The sequence below is a fragment of the Pseudopodoces humilis genome, chromosome 1 (genome assembly GCF_049639895.1).
Source record: "Pseudopodoces humilis isolate 2021_Gansu_Grassland_sample_001 chromosome 1, ASM4963989v1, whole genome shotgun sequence".
Classification (NCBI taxonomy): Eukaryota; Metazoa; Chordata; class Aves; order Passeriformes; family Paridae; genus Pseudopodoces; species Pseudopodoces humilis.
The window spans coordinates 12,510,460-12,528,017 of NC_142200.1; the positions used below are offsets into that span (position 1 = coordinate 12,510,460).

The following is a 17,558-nucleotide window of genomic DNA, read 5'->3' on the forward strand; positions in this document are numbered from 1 at the left end:
CATCAACTGGAAAGGATGGTGGTAAGTTTCCATTGATTTGAAGTAATTCAAGAATAGTGTTTCCATAGTCAAAAAATCCATTCTAAACTTTCCTGTCCTTCACTGCTGAGTCCTTCAAAGGTTAAACCACCAGCACAGCTCTGCCAATAGGACCAAATTCCAGGGAGCTTATGTGAAACCCTGGGGACCCAAAATATTAGAAACAATGGTTTCAAACCAAGAAGGGCTGGGCTGTACCAAAATGAGGGGATGAGGGAAGAGACTGGAGCTCTGGTTGGTGATTTTTATATCCCAGACTAGAAATGACCGAGAGTTTCTCCAGATGTCAGCCAGCATCTGGGCCTGCTTACGGCACTTTGCTGTCCCCGTGGCCAGGGAGGGGCTGATTTTAGCACAAAATGTGGAGAAAATCAGGAAGTTTGCTGTACAGACAGCAAGCAAGCAAACACACAGGATCAACAAAAGTAATGTGAATATGCTTTTCTAGCCAAATCTGTGAAAACTGGCCTTTAAGACAGACAGGTGGTGTTAAACTTGGCTCAGAGTTCAAGACAGAAGTTGGTCATGTTTATGGCTAAAATTTTTTCTGGCAAGAACTATGTTGTTTAAAAGCATGAAGAATTCATACCCCTCAACAGCACATATTTGTATAGAAGTCCTTTAATAACACAAGTAATAAGTTATTTCACAGGAGATTGGGCTAATTTTTTTTTTCCTCCTCACTCTCCTCCCTTATTTCTCAAGTATTTCATTATGGCAAATTACTTTCTTAGAATAAGAAAGTGTACTGGGACTTTGTATGCAGCAGGGGAAGTTTGCCAATCACTTGAACCATGTAGACATGCAAATCCTCTTAGTGGAGACACAGTTTATAAAGGCAAAGGAGATGTATATCTAAATGGCCTGTTCAAAATGGCAAACTCCTAATGCAGACAAAACTATTGTTTATTTTGTTATTCTGATAAGCACTAGTGATAAAATACTGAAGTATTAAACTTGAAGTTAATAAAGTTTGGCCTCTAGTTGCTCTGCCACTCAAGAGAACAAATCTAAGAGATGCCAATTAGGAGAGAAAAAAAAGCCAGGCACCAAAATGAGTGTCTCCATCACAATGAGTTAGATTCCAAACAGTTCCATCATGGATGAGATACAGCCTTTCATCATTTTTGGAAACTTCCCTTCCCAATTAGAGAATACAGCTGCTCAAATAGTGTCATGTCTGTTCAGCAAGTAGCAGGCACAATGTGTAAGCACTTGTAGCATCAATAGGGACCATTGTTCAGAAAATATTGCCATTGAAATCTTGTAAATGTGAATAGAATTAACTTCCCATTCATCTCTTGCTGTCACACTCTGTTTATTTTACTGCATTGTCTGAATGAACGTGCAGCCTCTCATATGCTCATAGGTCCCATTTCACCTAACAAACGTTTGATTGTATTCACTGCTCTTCCCTTCCTCCCCGCTGGGTTTCCTGCAGAGATCAGGGCATTAATGAAACCCCTCCCCAAATTGTCCTTTTCCTGCCGAGAATGTTATATAAGGCCTAATTCTTCTTTATGTTATTCTGTGCAAAGCCCTTTTGCTCTTCTACTCATGGAACAAAAGAGACTTGTTCAGCCACAGCAGAGGAGAATCAAAAGATCACATTCTTTCAGGTAATGGCACATTTCTGCTGATTGGTTACTTGGTTCTTGCTATGAAAGAAAGTAACATGTCAGATCCCAGAAGTTAATCACACCTGACTATTAAACTCTGTTCTGAATGAGGACTATCATCAAAAAACACAGGTTGATGAAACCAATATTCTTTGATCACTTCATATCTTTTATACCCTCAAACTTCCAGCTTTCCCATGGTGCTCTTGAAGATTTAAAATATTTTTATGTGTAATGAACAGTCTCATTCTCTTTTTCAGAGTAGATATGCATCTCTCTTTTAATTAATTTTAGGGCTGTCGGATTTACAGTACAGGACTGCAGATACCACAGAGGTTGTGGGAATGAGTGTGTGCATCTCATGGGGCACTGGGAAAGGGCAGGGGAAAATTCTCTATGAGCTACTATGACTTCTGCTTCTAATGCTGCAGCTTTTTAAAATCCAAGTGCTTTAATGGGACCTTCATCAAATCCCATTATATGGGTGTGAAACTTACAATGCACTTCAGTGGGAGGTCGATTAGATTCATGTCACTAAACAGTGCTGATGGACAGTCTGCAGTTGTATCTATCCCTTACTGATTTTCCAGTATTTGCTAAAAATAGGAGAGACACAGCTGATGTGCAGTGGAGTGTGCTCTGCTGTCCTGCTGTCTGCAGAGGACAAGCTGACATGGGTAGGAAAGCACAGGTCTTTCCTGGCTCTATCTTCCCTTCAGCTAACTCAGTCACAAAATGAGAGAACTGTTGGAGGTGTCTAGTCCAGCCTTCTGTTCAGAGCAGGGTTAGGGCCAGCGCAGCTCGCTCAGGGCTCTATTTAGTAGATATCTACAATATCCACAAGGATGGAGATTCACAGTCTTTCTGGGTCACTGTTTAAATATTTGACCACCCTTGCTGGGGTTCTGCCCTGCCCCTTAGGAATCCTTATATCAATTTCACACATTTCAGGTTGTGCCCATCACTTCCCTGGGCACTCCAAGAAGAGTCTGTATGTGTCTACACCCTCCTATCAGGGGGCTGTAAACAGCATTAAGAACCTTCTGAGCCTCCTCCAGGCTGAACAAGCCCAGCTCTCTCATTCTCTCCTCATACCATATGCTTCAGCCCCTGAACATCTTAGTGAATTTGCTTGGGACTTTGGTTTGTTAATGTTTTTCTTGCTCCAGGGTGCCCAAAACTGGTCACACTGCTCTAGATGCAGTCTTAAAGATGCTAATTAATGAGGGGGAAATCACTTCCCTCCTGCTAGCTACTGTTTTGGTAACACAGCCCACGATGACATTGTTACAAGGACACACTCCACACTCCAGCTACACTCCCAGGTTTTTTCTGCTTCCATGTCAGGTGGCCCCAGCCTGTACTGGTGCAGTGGGTTATTCTGGTCCAGTGGAATGAAAGTGCATTGACACTTGCTCAACTTCATGGGAAGTGAAGGACAAGTCAACAGGAACTTGCTGACGAGTACCCATCAGGTCACCTCTCCAGCCTGTCCACGGCCCTCTGAATAGCAGCCCTGCCCTCCAGGTTATTGATTGCTTGCCCACAAACTCACTGAGAGTGCACTTTATCCCCATGTGCCATTAATAAAGACATTAAACAACACTGGCTCAAACATCAGTCCCTGAGATAAACCACTAGTAACTGGCTGACAGTTATTCCAGACCATGGATCACTAACAATCTAATTTTCCACCCCCCTTTCATCCTCACATCCAGTCTGTATCTCAGCACTTGGGCAATTTTAGTGATAAGCTCATCATGGGCAATACAGGGAAACCTGATGTATGCAAAGATGTACAGGGGAAAACATTATGAGTGTTGTAGGTCAGGAAAGCACAGAAAGGAAATCTGCTTTATTTGTGATTGTATGCTCCTGTCTGCAACACTCATCTGTTGAACAGTGGTGTTCCCTTCAAAGCCCCTCAGAAGTCTAAGTTGTGTTTCAAGAAAATTAGTATGAACCTTGAATTTTCTTTTTCTACTGGGGAAAGCCTTCTGAGAATAATTTCAAGGATCAGAAGAAAAGCATAAATCCTCCACTTTTCTCAGTAAGTGAGTTTCAACATTTCTTATCCAAACATGTCAGTGCACTGGGCCCAGATGCAATGGCAGTTCACCACAACCAAAGCTAGATTTCAAATAGAATTGAAAAGTGGTACAGTGACCATGACAGATGTCTCCCTGCTTTTCCTAACTTGAATGAGTTAAACACACTAAAACAATTTCCAGGAAACTCTTGCAGCAACATGATGGAAACAGAAATTTTTGTCTTGAGTTTGCCACTAAAACTGACCTAAAAGAGAGTGCAGACACAGAGTCCTCCTTCCAGAATCTTTGGTTCTTGTCCCAGGGTTTCATTTGGTACTTGGAAACAGTTTAAAATGCCAGGACTTCCAGACCCTCCTGCTATGGAACAAGAAGCCTTATGTGCTTGTGCTAAATTAATTGTGCTTGAATTTAAGCTACAGACATTCAGGTGTGTCCCAAAGTTACATCTATGGTGCTGTTGGTGTCAGGGCTGCACCTGGTGCACACCCTGCACATTTAGGCATTGGTTCCCTGGGTGGTCCCAGAGCTCTCAGCTGGTCCCTGCAGGGGTGACACAAGGGACTGATCTCAGACAAAATGATTGTCTGAGCTCACAAACACCCTCACAGTAAAGCCTTTGTCTAATTCCATCAGGAGGAATTAGGTGGGATTACATATGGGAATTTTGAACAGACTCAGAGATTCTCCCAGGCAGTTCCTGCTGTACCTAGATCATTTCACAGACTGTACTGAATGTGTCAATGTGTTGGTATATGGGATGGCAAATCTGGCTGTGTTGGGGACATCTCCAAGCCATACCTGCTGCAGAACTGACAAGCCTACACATTGATGAGCTACTTCTAACTACTCAGTAGAAATTGTTCCTGCAGTATCAGAAATGGTCATGCAGAACAGCCTTCTGCACACAGTAAAGATAAATAGGGGATGTTTTGCTTATAGTTAAAGAAAATCTACAGTAGACCATGTAGCACTGCAACACAGCTGGACAGCAGGAACAGAGCAGGATGGTGCTTCAGGAAGTGTCACCTGATCCAGCAGAAGACACAGTTGCAGGGACAGCCACTTCATTTGCCATGTGGATAGTGAGCCAAACATCCCATCCAAGAGACGTGATTTCCCACGCAAGCATTACCCTAAGCCAAGACCCCAATAAGTTAGGGATTTTCTTAAGGAAACAAACACTCTCCATAAGACAACATATGTTTCACATTTGTTGTGCAGATGTGCAAGGCTTGAAGCCTTAGAGCACTATAGTTATCCCCATCTAGACCTTCTGGTCCATCACTGCCCCTGGGATCGTGGGAGCCCTGCAAACTCAGTGAGGCGTGAACGCTCAGAGCTGCTGGACTGTCTGCAGAAAGGCACACAAAATTCTGTGAGTCTCGGGTCTTTTGGGGCTGGGGGTGTCTGGTTTGTAAGAGAACATTGACAGCTGCTTAGATCTATAAATGTTCATGCTGATTTCACAACTGCTGCCACAACAGTGGGCCCAGAGAGATTCCTGGAATGTGAATGGAACTGGAATGCAGTATTGCATGTACAAAATGCTAAAAAAAAATATATTCTGCCACCAAATAATGTTGGTTTCCAGTAAGCTGCAGCTGCTACCCTCAGATAGGGCAGAGGAGAGCTGTGAAAGACTAGCAGGAGTCGGACATTTGGCTGCTGACCAACAAGTGGATCTTCATTCTGCAGCATATAGTGCATATCCCCATTCAAGTCCTTCTCCAGGCCTTTACACTGTACTTCAGGACTCACCCTCCCCTGCCTTGGATTGGTGGTACTGATCACCACATGGGTTCTTCCATGAGGCTGGAGTTGTTTTTCCACACTACTCCCAGCTCTGCTCGTTGCACTTCCCTACATTTAATCTAACCCAGCCTTAAAACAACATTAAAGAGTCTGGATTAAAAAAATAAATTAATTCCCATAGGCTCAAAACAGCACTATCTTTAAGAATTCTGTGTTCTCTGGCCAAGTATATACTATAATTATACAAGCTTATCACTGTTATCATGAATGCATTTTTCACTTTTATAGTAAATGTACAGCAATCTTGCTTTTATTGTTATGTTTTAATAATGGATTGCCACCCAGAAAAAATCAGAGTTGCTGTAGGCAACTGGGAAGCAGTCCAGAGCTACCCTCCTGTGTGTTCTTGGTGCTGGATTTCAGAGGCTCATGCTTATTTGTCTCAGTTCAAATCTAGTGAGAAAGTTATTCTGTATTTGCATCAGCATAAAGAAGCATATTTTGCTAAAATCACCGTCTTGTCCCCACTGTTTTTTGTCTAATTATATGTGGTAGAACCAGATTCCCAGAGGAAGTATACTTGGCTAATAACTGTCCTGACTATCCCACCAATTGTTAACACATTGTGCATTTTCTATTACTACCTCCATTTTAACAACCTATTTTTAATCTATACTAAATAAATACTAAATAAAACCCCAATATTTTAGAAACCACCCAATCTTTGAAATTATGTTTTCCATTATGTGTGTTTCAGCACAGTCTAACCAACATCACCTACCTAAAGACCAAACTTTTTATGAAAAGATGCAAGAAATTCACTACCACTATAATACCAATTTTAAAAAGGATTCTGTCTATTCCACCCTGCCAGAAGATTAGTCGATATGTTTCAAACTAAACATGGTTTTCAGTTCTGGAGTAGATATTCAGTTAAATATACAAAAATAAATCTAGTTAATATGTCACATCTATTAGTCATGTACCAAAAAGCTCCAAACTTCAAGAGCTTTCCACCTCAGTAGACTCCTTGGGCAGAAGCAGGGGCAGTGGCTACAGTGAGGGGAACACAGAATGGATTGGATAGGGTAGGGTAGGGTAGGGTAGGGTAGGGTAGGGTAGGGTAGGGTAGGGTAGGGTAAGGTAGGGGGTAGGGCAGCCTATTCACTGATCATACAAACAACAATGTGCACAGTGTGGAAGAGCTAAAGAGGATGTGGTTTGGTAGCACTGGGTGGTAAAAAGAGATTACATCTACAGGTTTCTGCATTCTCTGTTACTTTTTCATCTTTTAATTTCATCCCGAATATTGAGAAATGTCATTGTGTAGCCCACATAATAATTTCCATTAAAGAAAGTTAAGGTACTTTAAAAAGAAATTCAGTATTATAGGTATTCAGGCTTATACACAGAAAAATACTGACATAAAGGCAATCCACAAATAAAAAACCAAAAACTTTTATGAATCTGTCGGGCAGATGGGAAAAGGGCTCAAACATCTGTCCTACAATGCATTGTGCAACAGGTGGGATTAAAGGATGTTTAAATGTCACATAACCAGTGCCACTTAGATATCAGCATCAAATACCTTCAAAGTGTCTTAAAATGGAATTTGAAGCAACTTTGTTTGTGATTTATAAATATGGTGGGTTTGCCTCCAACAGAGGTATCTGATTTAACTCAGAACTGTGGTCCATTTGACAATTGTAGCAGTGAATACATCTATCGTCTGTAAAGGATCTGCTCCTGCCCTGCCTTGCTTGAGTCTGCCCCTACATTTCTTCCAGGTGATTACTGACAATGGAAAGCTAACTCAGAGATTACATGAAAATAAGAACACACTTTCAATATTTCCCTCCCAGACTTGCCTCATAATTTGGTCTGTCACTAATCTCCCAAATGTGATGATTGCCATTTGAATTAACTGTAGATGTTTTGTGTCTTATTTCTAGACCACAAGACAACCATCCAAGAATAAAAAATATGGTGAGGCTTATTCTCATTTCTGTGAGATCAGTGTTCCCTTGCCCTCCCTAGACTTACACCTGATTTACAAAGCTGTGAAAAGACAACCAGCACTGATATCACCTGAAGCAAGAGATGCAACTCAGCCATTGTAGAGCTCAAAAGTGAAACAAACAAACAAACAAAAAGGCAATGCCACACACACACTCAAAGCAATTTAATGTGTTATAGAAGACCTGGAGGTGAGCATTCCAGTGACAGTTCCATACTCTCTCATCCCTTGGTGGAGCAGGCTTTCTGTGCAGCACAAGGTGTTTCTCAGGAAATCCACTACTTCCCCTCTGAACAGGTCCTGCCGTGGGAGGGAGCAAGACCCAGTTTCTGGTTTGCAGCTCACATTCACTGCCACGGTGCAGAGCTCAAAGGGGCTGCCTGAGTTCCTTGCCCTCTCTGGTGAAGGTGCTTCTGAAGCACAGAGAACCCCTTCCATTTGGAGTATCAAGTTGCTATTCCAAGCAAGGACGGGCAGGTAGGGGAGCCTTGCTCAGGTCCTGGAGGGCTCCAAGAAAGTTCTTTGGTAACCAGGAGGGCCATGGCACTTTCCTCTCTTGGGCTTAGGGATGCTCTTGGGAGACAAACTTGTGCTGAAGTTACAGTATGAGCTCAGCATCATCTCTGCAGGACTAATCTTGGAGAACAGCCTGTCTCCAGATTGCAAACTCCTCTCTTCATTTCCTTCTGTCTGAACAAACCATCTCTGCTTTCTGCCACTGTAATAGACTGGTTTACAGCCTTGGAAGTTGCATGGAAAGAGGGACAATGACCTTATTTCACCTGTGAGAGGGTACAGCTGGGGAAAACTAGCTCTTCTAGCTGAACTACTTTGCACAAAGGAAGCAAACACTTCTGGCACCTGCAAAGCAGCCAGCTTCTCTCCTTTTGTGTGCAGCAGGCTGCAGGCACAGATGTCTGGTGAATACCGCAGGAGAAATGAATACTGTAGGGGATCCCAAGGCAGGAAAAGTCCGAAGACCTTGTGGACAGCGTGTTTCACAGGCACCGTGGCAGGAGAGGAGTGGAAGGTCGGGTACCTCCAAGTGAGATTTTCAGGAATGTACAGGATTTGACAGGTTGAGGACATGGGCATGAATTCACTGGGTTGTAACACACGACACATCTCACCTCAACAACATTAATAAAAGGTTTACACCAAGGTTAAGACCAAGAAGAAAGAACAAGATGGTAAAAAATGCTTTTGTTCTTTTGACACCCAACCAGATGAATGTGTTTCTGATGAAAATGAAAACGAAACCTGAAACATGCTGGATGATATCTGGAGTTCCACTACCTTTTTCATTATTTATTATATGTTCAAGAATTACTGCAATGCAAACCTCTGATCTTGGCATTTAAAACATCCTGGCTTAGCTTACGGAGTGGAGGGAGATCGGTATGCAAGAGATAAAAAACTAATTCAAGAAACTGAAGGATCAAAGTAACTTGAAAGGAAAAAGTTAAGGAACTGATGCACCGAGAGAGATCTGCAAAGCAAAGGCAAGACACAAAACCAGGAAAATCCCTGCTATAGAGTAAACAGTGTAGCTATGAAACTTTATTTTCAGAGTCTTTTGAATTTAGTTATTTCATAAAATTGCTTGAAGTCATGGCAAACTTTTCTAGAGTTCTGAGCTTGGTCTTGTCTATTTTAAAATAATTTTAATGGTAGAAAGAACCAGACTCAGATCTGTGTGCACAAGAAACCTGAACACTTCTGGCACCCGCTTCTGCACTAACTTGTGCCAGAGTTGTATTTGCAGCAGGGAGAAGTTTATTTGCATCCTGGCCCATAACTCCATGGCTGTGGGAATATTTGCTCAGTTTGCCTAGTTAACATGTGACTCAGGTAGGTGCACATATGGATTTCACACACATACTTCTTTCATGTACACACAAGTAGGTTCCTGCTTTGAAAAACTGAATGCATAAAGCATTTGCTGGCAAGCAGTTATGCATTCATTTTATTTTCAAATGCCATGATGTGTGGAAAAACCTGGACAGCTTCAAACTAGGAAGAGAAAAACAAATGCTTTTGTAATTTGGAAAATAAACCATAATGCAACCTCGAGGTTATGAAGTTCTTCAGGCATTCTTGACATCTTCATAAACACCACCAGCACCAATGAGCAACGATTGCTGAATGCTGACTTTAAAGCCAACAGGCTCCTTCAGCACTGAGGGAAGGAGGAAGGGAGGATTACTCCTGGGGATTAGGTGGGCTGCCTGCCCTTCACCAGCAATGCCTGTTGGAAGGCACAGGCCACGTGTGACGTCCCCCCACCGTGCAATGGGGACATCTGCATCAAGCATAGACATAGGAGGGGCTGCCATGGGGGAATGAGCAGTTCAGGCATGCTCCTCAGAAAGGAACTTAAACTTGGCTGCTGGAGTGTCTGGGATCACTGAAGGAGCTGAGCTCCCTTCCAGCTTTCTCATTACTTGTCGGGTTTCCAGCACTGGCCTTCCGACACTGGACTTCCTTCCTACCCAGATCCGTCTGCTGAGCTGGTCGGTGTCAGGGTAACAAGATGGGAACGTCATTATCCAGACCTGATTTTGTCCAACCTCCGTCATCTGAAACATGTTCAAGGATCACAACCCTCTTGTTTCCAATTTAAAGCACTTTTGGCTGAGCTAGCTTTGAGCTGTTGTAACAGTGATAATGCAAAAAGGAAGAAAAATAAGATATGAGAAGGATTTGAGCATGTCCCATAAGTCCTTCAAAAATTACACCTCTATAGCAGAGGTGAAAAAAAAAAAAAAAAAAAAGCACAGTCATAAAGAAGCCACAGCTATAGAAAGGCTCTCTTGTGTCCTTAACTTCTCTGCCTGTGAGGGGAATGGGAGCTATGTTCCCTGCGCCACTGAATGGTGAGCTTGCATATGAGCCTTGCAATGATTTTGCTATCAGGAAGACAGTTTATTTACACAATATGTGAACATTGACCTCTTTGCTTGAAAAGAGAGGGGAAAACCCCCAATAACAAGCAGTGTCCTCATTCTGTCTCCAGTAGCCTCTATAGTAAAGCTGAGCCTCAAGAACATCTTCAGTGCCGTACCTACAACCCTCTGAGTTTTTCTTGTATTTTTGTTCTTGCACGCATGCCCAGACCCCAAATCTCTTGATCTTCCTTGGACACCCAGGCAGTTCCTCAGACATCATTGCTGCACTTTGTGACCTGGACATGCTTCGGTGCTCCTTGTCCTGGGAAGCAGCTTCTGTCTGTTTTTCAATGCCCTGACTTCTTCCAGTTCACTGAACTGCTTCTTCCATTTAGGCCCTTGACTTTAGCTGAGCCCATAGGCCCCTGCAGGTCAACAGCAGCTATTAGCATTATCCTGCCTAACAATTGTTTATGTAGCAGGAGTGGAAGGGACACTAACCTAGTTCAAGCATTTAAGCACTGATAAAATACAAAAATAAAAAAAAGTATTATTTGGCTCGTTTGAAAGACTCCATTCTTCACAGCAAACCATCTCAGAAGGACAACTGATGGAGAAAGAGTTTTGCTAAGCTTTATCTGCACTGAAAGCCTTTCTAGTGATTAGAGACGGAGGTCTGGAAGTATTGAGTGTTTTGCCCGTCCCACTACACATCCCAGCTTCCTTGCAGAGAGTCACACTGAACACTGCAATTGCAGTGTGAGTAATTACAGATGCTGCCAGAAACAACACTGTCAGGAAAAGTTTATAGTTGAAATTAGGAATTTGCTTTCTGTTATGTCCTGGAAACCATTAGGGACCAGCAGCTGACTTTGGAATAAAAATTTTACCTGTAGCAAACCAGGGCATCCAATAGATGAATACACAATTAAACACCTGTTTTTATCTTCTGTTTCTGCTCCTGCTGCATAAACCTGAATTTCAGAAATAACACTGCAGGTGTGACTGGCAGACCTAAGGACTGAGGACAGTAATGTTGGCAGGGGTACCAGCAGAGAAGTCTCAAGACACCTTTACTTTCTCACCCTCAGGTCAGCAGCCTGAAGTTGCTCTTGGGGTACACAAAGACTCGGGGTACACAAACACATATGAGCCTGCGCTCCCAGGACAGGGAACACAGACATCAGGCATCAATTGCAGTGTCTCCAAGAGGACAGACAATCTGGGACACTGTTTGCCTCGAGCCTGGGCCTTAGCATCTCTAACACTATCTTTACCTTTAGTTCCAAGACTAAAATATCACCTCTGTTTTCTTTACAGATCCAAGGTGGGCAGAGAGGGGGAGGAGGAAGCAGTGAAGGCTGCTATAAAGTCTTTTTTGTACCAGGGATCTATATCTCAGATGCTGGCCCTGGGAAACTTTATTATTTACCCCTGTTGGAATGGGAAAGGAAAATAGCTGGAACAAGCACGGCTCTCAGATACACGCAGTGCAATTGTCTGTACAAGCAAGTTCCATGGGAATCCCACTGGAGCACCAGACACACTCAGCAAACACAGTCCAAACACACAGTGTGCCAAAGAAGCGTGAGACATTAAACATGGACTTTCCTTTCTCTATTACCTTTGCACAGTGGCATAGAAATCACCTGAATATCTCTTCATTGTAAATTTTCTGAAACTACTTTGAAAATACACATTTCCATTAGCATTAGCACTGATCCTTTATTAATTAATGAAGAAGAAACATGAAATAATTGGTAAGAGCTGATCACTTGGAAATACATGTCTGATTTTATAACTTGGCCTGGACACTTGGGCTTGAAACTTACACAGGAGTGCTACAACAACTGGTGCTGTAACATCTGATTTTTGCAAGCCTGTCCTTTCCCTCCCATCCTTCTCTCACCTCCCTGAAGCTGCTGGAACCAAAGGAGCACATTCATTAACTATACTTTGTATGTGGGAATGGGACCTACAAGAGCCCACCAACCCAAACATCCAGGGTATTGTACATGAGCTACCTAAATCAGCAAGGGAGAAACCAGCTGGAGAAAAGGGTGTGTTACAGCCTCCTCCTGTATAAGGATTAGGTACCTTATTCAGGTTTAGCGGGACATGCTTCTTTTCACTCAGGATTCACAGCCCTGAAAACTTAATTACAGCTTTTCACCTTGCATTGATTAACATGAGAAATGAAGAGACCTCTCTTCCGTCTGCTTTTTCTCCACCCACTCATTATCCTTGAATAACCCATCACCTGTGGGTTCTGACTCTCCATAGGTGCAGGGTTGCATTCCTAGTGGGAAGGAGGGATGTGAGCTTAGCCTGGATGAGGCTGCAGGTGAAGCAGTGTAGAGGCCTCCTTCAGCTGCCTTTTGGAGGAAAGGGAAAGTGTTTTGTGTAGCTTAGTGCAAGCAGCATGGTCAGAGTGACCCTAGTAAACCAAGACAAGCTTGTCTGAGGATGACCCCATATATAGATCCTACCCCAGGCTGAGGTGAGTCCCGAGTTGCCTAGCCCACATTAACCTGGGGCACGTGTGTGCACCTGGAAGCAAACCCCAGTGTCAGAAGTTAATGGCATCACTTTTAAAAAAGAGCCCGATGCGGGACTTAGGGACCCACATGGCTGAAATGATTGGGAGTAACACCTTCTCTGGCCATCCCAGCCTCCACAGTGCTGTTCGTATGTACACCAAATGGTCCAGAACCACTGGAGTTTTCATTCCAGCTTAGGAAGGAGGCAGAGCTGCTCTGCAAGGAACAGAAACAAAGGCATTCCTGGAGGTGCTTCCTGTCTGTAGATGTTGTGGGGGGGCACCTCCAGGACTGCTGGAGACATTTCCGAAAGGCAACGAGAAAGCGTTGCCTTCTCTGATGCCTAAGCAGGAGCTTCAAGCCCCTTGTCAGGAGCCTGCTGTTTCCTAGGATGGAAGGGAGTATGGGAAAAACTGCAAAATGAGACATGTAGCCCCCACGAGTCTCTAACATTTGTAATCAAAAGGCATAGAAAACAATTATGAAATGTGTGAAAGTATCCGTCACCTGCACTTAATACCTCAATCCTACAAAGCCGTGAAATAAATCGTATTCTCTTTTCATACAGCTGAAATTTAAGTACCTTTAACCCGTTAATTTAATTTAATTTTAAATTTAAACCCGTTAGTTTTAATTCGCATTACAGAAAAATCCCCGGGGAAAAAAAAAAAAAACAGAGTTGGGTTTTCCTTATCTCTTCCCTGCGATTGATTTCCTTCAGCTCCTCTCTACATCCCACTGCAGACGGCAGCTCCGGCGGGCCCAGATGCCATCAGGGCCCGTGGCGGGAAGGAGCCGCGGCTCAGCGCGGGGTGTCCCCGGCCGTGTCCCCTGGGGAGGGGCGGGACAGCCCGGTCCCACTCCGCCCGCGGGCGGTGCCGCCAGGTGCGCCCGCCCCGGCGCGGCCCCGGGGGGGCGGCCGCGGCTCCTCGCCCCACCCCGCCGCGCCGGGAGCTGCCGCCCCCCGGCTGAAGTCCGGTGCCGCCGAGCCGAGCCGTGCCGTGCCGGGGGTGCTGTCACTCGGCGCTTCCAGCATGCTCCTAAGATGGCGGTAGCGGCGGCGGGCGGCGGCGGGGGCGGCCGGGCGCAGCGCAGCGGCTGGCTGGAAGTTTTGGTGCGGGAGCGCTGGCACAAAGTGCTGGCCAACTTGGGCGGCGAGGCGCTGGTGCTGAGCGGCGAGGAGCGCCCCGACGGCGCGGCCCACAACGGGCTGGGCGGCGATGGGACGGCGTGCCGCGGGGCCGAGGGCGGCGGGGGCCCGGCGGCGGTGCGCACCGCCTTCACCGACCCCCCCGAGCAGGTGCCCGAGGCCATCTCCAACAAGAAGCGGTGCGTGAAGGTGCTGAAGCAGGAGCTGGGCGGACTGGGCATCAGCATCAAGGGGGGCAAGGAGAACAAGATGCCCATCCTCATCAGCAAGATCTTCAAGGGGCTGGCGGCCGACCAGACCCAGGCTCTCTACGTGGGCGATGCCATCCTGGCCGTGAACGGCACCGACCTGCGGGATGCCACTCACGACGAGGCGGTGCAAGCGCTCAAACGAGCCGGCAAGGAGGTGCTGCTGGAAGGTAGGGGAGCGGGGACGGTCCGGCCGTGCAGCCCCGGAGCGGGGGCTGTGGGGCGGCTCGGCCGCCCGAGAGGCCGCGGAGCCGAGCCGGGGGCCAGGGGGTGACCCCGCACATCTCGTCCCGCTCCTCCGGGCGTCTTTCCAGCGCGGGGAGTTCACTCCCTGTGCGCCGCGCCGGGGCCCTCGACGGCGTGCGTTCCGGACACAGCCCCTCGGGAAGGGACCGGGGGGATGCCGGGGAGCCGCGCTTGAACTTTCCGCCCTCGTGTCTGCCGGCGCAGTCCCCAGAGCCCCGTCCGTGCGCGGCGACGGCTCTGCTCCTGGGCTGAGCCTCCCGGTGAGAGCCTGACCGAGCCTCCTGCGGGGTGAGGGATCTTGTGGATCTGCGTCAGGACGTTTTCACATCTTTTCAGCCCAAGAAAGATGGTGAGAGTTGGGTACTGTGAGAGGAGGGGTTAAAGAAGTAAAGGAATCCCCCCTCCTCCCTTGGCATTAAGGGAATGGCTCGGGTGGCTTTGCCCTACTCATCTCGAAACACCCGACACCACCCTCTCTCCAGTTCCTCCTTCCCGCACCCTGCTCCCGATCCGGGACCGGGGCTGGGGGCAAAGCGGTTTAAATGAAGCTGGCGGTGCCTCACGGACTCATTAGCCATCCCTGCAAAGCAGCGCCTTTTCCTTTCTCAAGGGTGACTGAAGCAGTTTTGTAAAAAGTAGCCGTAGAAATTCACTTCAGGGAAAGGAGTAGACGCTGGTGTGCGTGGAGGAGACGTGGAGGGAGGGTGCCCCCCCAGAACGGGACCGCTGTTGGGGGGGAGCAAGTAAAAAAGCAGAGCCAGATTCCCCCAGACCACGAGTTCATGAGGAGAGAGGCGTGCACAAACGTTTAATTCCTGCCTTTTCACAAAGACTAATTTACTTGCTCCACTTGAGAGAATGAACAGCTTCAGAACTGCCCTTGGCGTGTGTGTGATAAAGTGATTACATATTTGCCCACAAGTTCATTTAACCGGAGGTCAATGGTATTTGAGGCATGCTGCAGCGCTGCCTTCCCCTGTGCCATCGCTCTCCGGCGCTCCCACCTCGCTGTACCTGGAGCCCTTTCCGTACCGCGAATTTCCTCACGTGTGTTTTTTTGGTGGGTATTTTGAAGAGCAAAGGAGGTGCTGCTGCTGGCTGAGGATCAGCCGTGAGCAGCCGACTGTGGCATAAAGTTACAGAAAAAGTTTGAAAGGGAGAGAAGGTAAGAAATGTATTCCACAGTAGTGTGTGCTGAGAAACTCATTTGTTGTCCCCGTGACAGTGAAAACTGGAGGAATTAGTACTCCATGAGGATTTAAGAAGCTGAGGACAATTGTGTCTCCTCTCCCTGTGTGCCCTGCAATACCTGCAGGACCAAAGTGTGTCTTGTCTTCCCCCACTGCATTGAGGGAATTGTTTACAGATATGCCTCTGAAGTATTAATATGAACTTCTCTGGGCAGACTAAAGTGGGGCTGTTGCATCTAAATTTTATCACTGATTTTTTTACACAGTTTAAAGGTTTTCTGGAGTGCAGGCCAGGTCGTGGCTGAGCTTTGCTGTGACCTAATGAGTGATGTGTATAGTGCTTGCAACAGCCCCCATCCCTCTGTGTAGTGCCTGCAGCAGCACCTGAGCACGGTCCTGCAGCACGAGCCTTAAAAACCCCTCCGTTTCCTTCTGGGCTAGGAGTGAAGATGAAGCCATTTCAGTGGGGACTCTAAGCATCCTCCTTCACTCATTTTGACACCACTATCTTGCATTTCTTTGCTCTGTGCTGAAGTGCCTCAGTAGTTATTTTTGCAATTGAATTTGTCGTTTACAAAACGAGAGTGTACTTCAGTAGTGATCTGTATGTAGAGTTAAAACATTCTGATGCTGCTCTCAGTATTTTGTCCTGCCTTCCTCTTGCTATTTCAGCAGAGTAACCAAACCAAACGTTGGCTCCAGCATTGCGTGGGAGGGCTGTTCCCTTCAGCGGGGACCCACTCCACATGAATGGCTTGTGAAAACAGGCAGCTTAGACCAATTCCCTGCCATTCTATTGCCCACTTTGAAGCTCATTCTTCAGCTGCAGAGTCTAAAATAGTATTTTTATTACTAAAGGAAGGAAAGTCCAAAAGTTCTTTTTAGTCTTTAAAGTGTAAAAGTGTAAAACATTTGATTTTCCTTTCCTTACAGACTTTGGGAAAAATCCTTCAGGATTTTGCCATTTCCTGACTTCTTAGAGAGTTATATATGGCAAAAAGCAGTCTGTGATGAGGCAGGGCAAGACCCTTGTGCAGCTCCTCTCTAGACTCTCCAGTTAACAGAGCAAAGCCAGCATGTGTTTCCAGGGTCAAAGTATAAGATGTACATTTTAGGGAGATTATGAGATTTGTTTGTGACTTCCAGCCAAGGAAAACCAAATTTACAAAGGCATGGGAAGGTGTAAAGCACAAGAAACACATTTGATGGTGCAGCAGGGCTCTGAGTACTGCCCAACGCATTGTGCATTCCTGGAAAGGGTCTTAGCATTGAGTATTTCCTAGAGGTTATGGCAGGGAAGATGTGGCTCAATACACCCAATATCAGAGCGCTGGAGCCTGCCTGTTTTATAGTGTCCTGCCTAAAACTGCTTGCTCAGTGAAATGAGGCATTTACCAGCTCAGCACTAAACTGTAGTCTCTCCTGCATTCCTGTGCAGGGAGGAAGGGAGTGGAAAATCCCTCCCCAGACCTCTGTGTGGGAGGCAGGGCTGGCACCCGGGTGGGTGGCAGGAGGAGGAAGGTCTGTGAAAAGAAGGGATCATTGATTCATTTTAACACTTGCCCCTTTTCCTGCATTGGTCACTGTCTCTGAGCTGCTGGAAGGAGAGATTTGCTGAAGGGTCAGGGCTGGTGTAGCTGCAGCAGCTGTGATGGTGTGGGGGAGCACAGCTGTAAAGCCCAGTAGGAGAGGTCCTACTCTACCAAATTTAATAGCTATGCTGGGTTGTTCTGTATTCTCATTTTCCATCCCTGACACTTGTATAATTCACCTACTAAGCTAAAGTTCCTTCTTATAGGTGTGGTCTGTGTCATTGGC

General features: G+C 46.0%; 1 protein-coding gene across 1 annotated transcript in view; it reads left to right on the plus strand.

Annotated features, from left to right (window-relative positions):
• Positions 1–13,879: 13,879 nt before the first annotated feature.
• SNTB1 (syntrophin beta 1) overlaps positions 13,880–17,558 on the plus strand; it is a 113,908-nt gene continuing 110,229 nt past the window's right edge. The window contains exon 1 of the mRNA XM_005516934.3: positions 13,880–14,474. Within this exon, the coding sequence (XP_005516991.2) occupies positions 13,952–14,474 (523 nt within the window). The 5' untranslated portion in view covers positions 13,880–13,951. The remainder of the gene's footprint in view (positions 14,475–17,558) is intronic.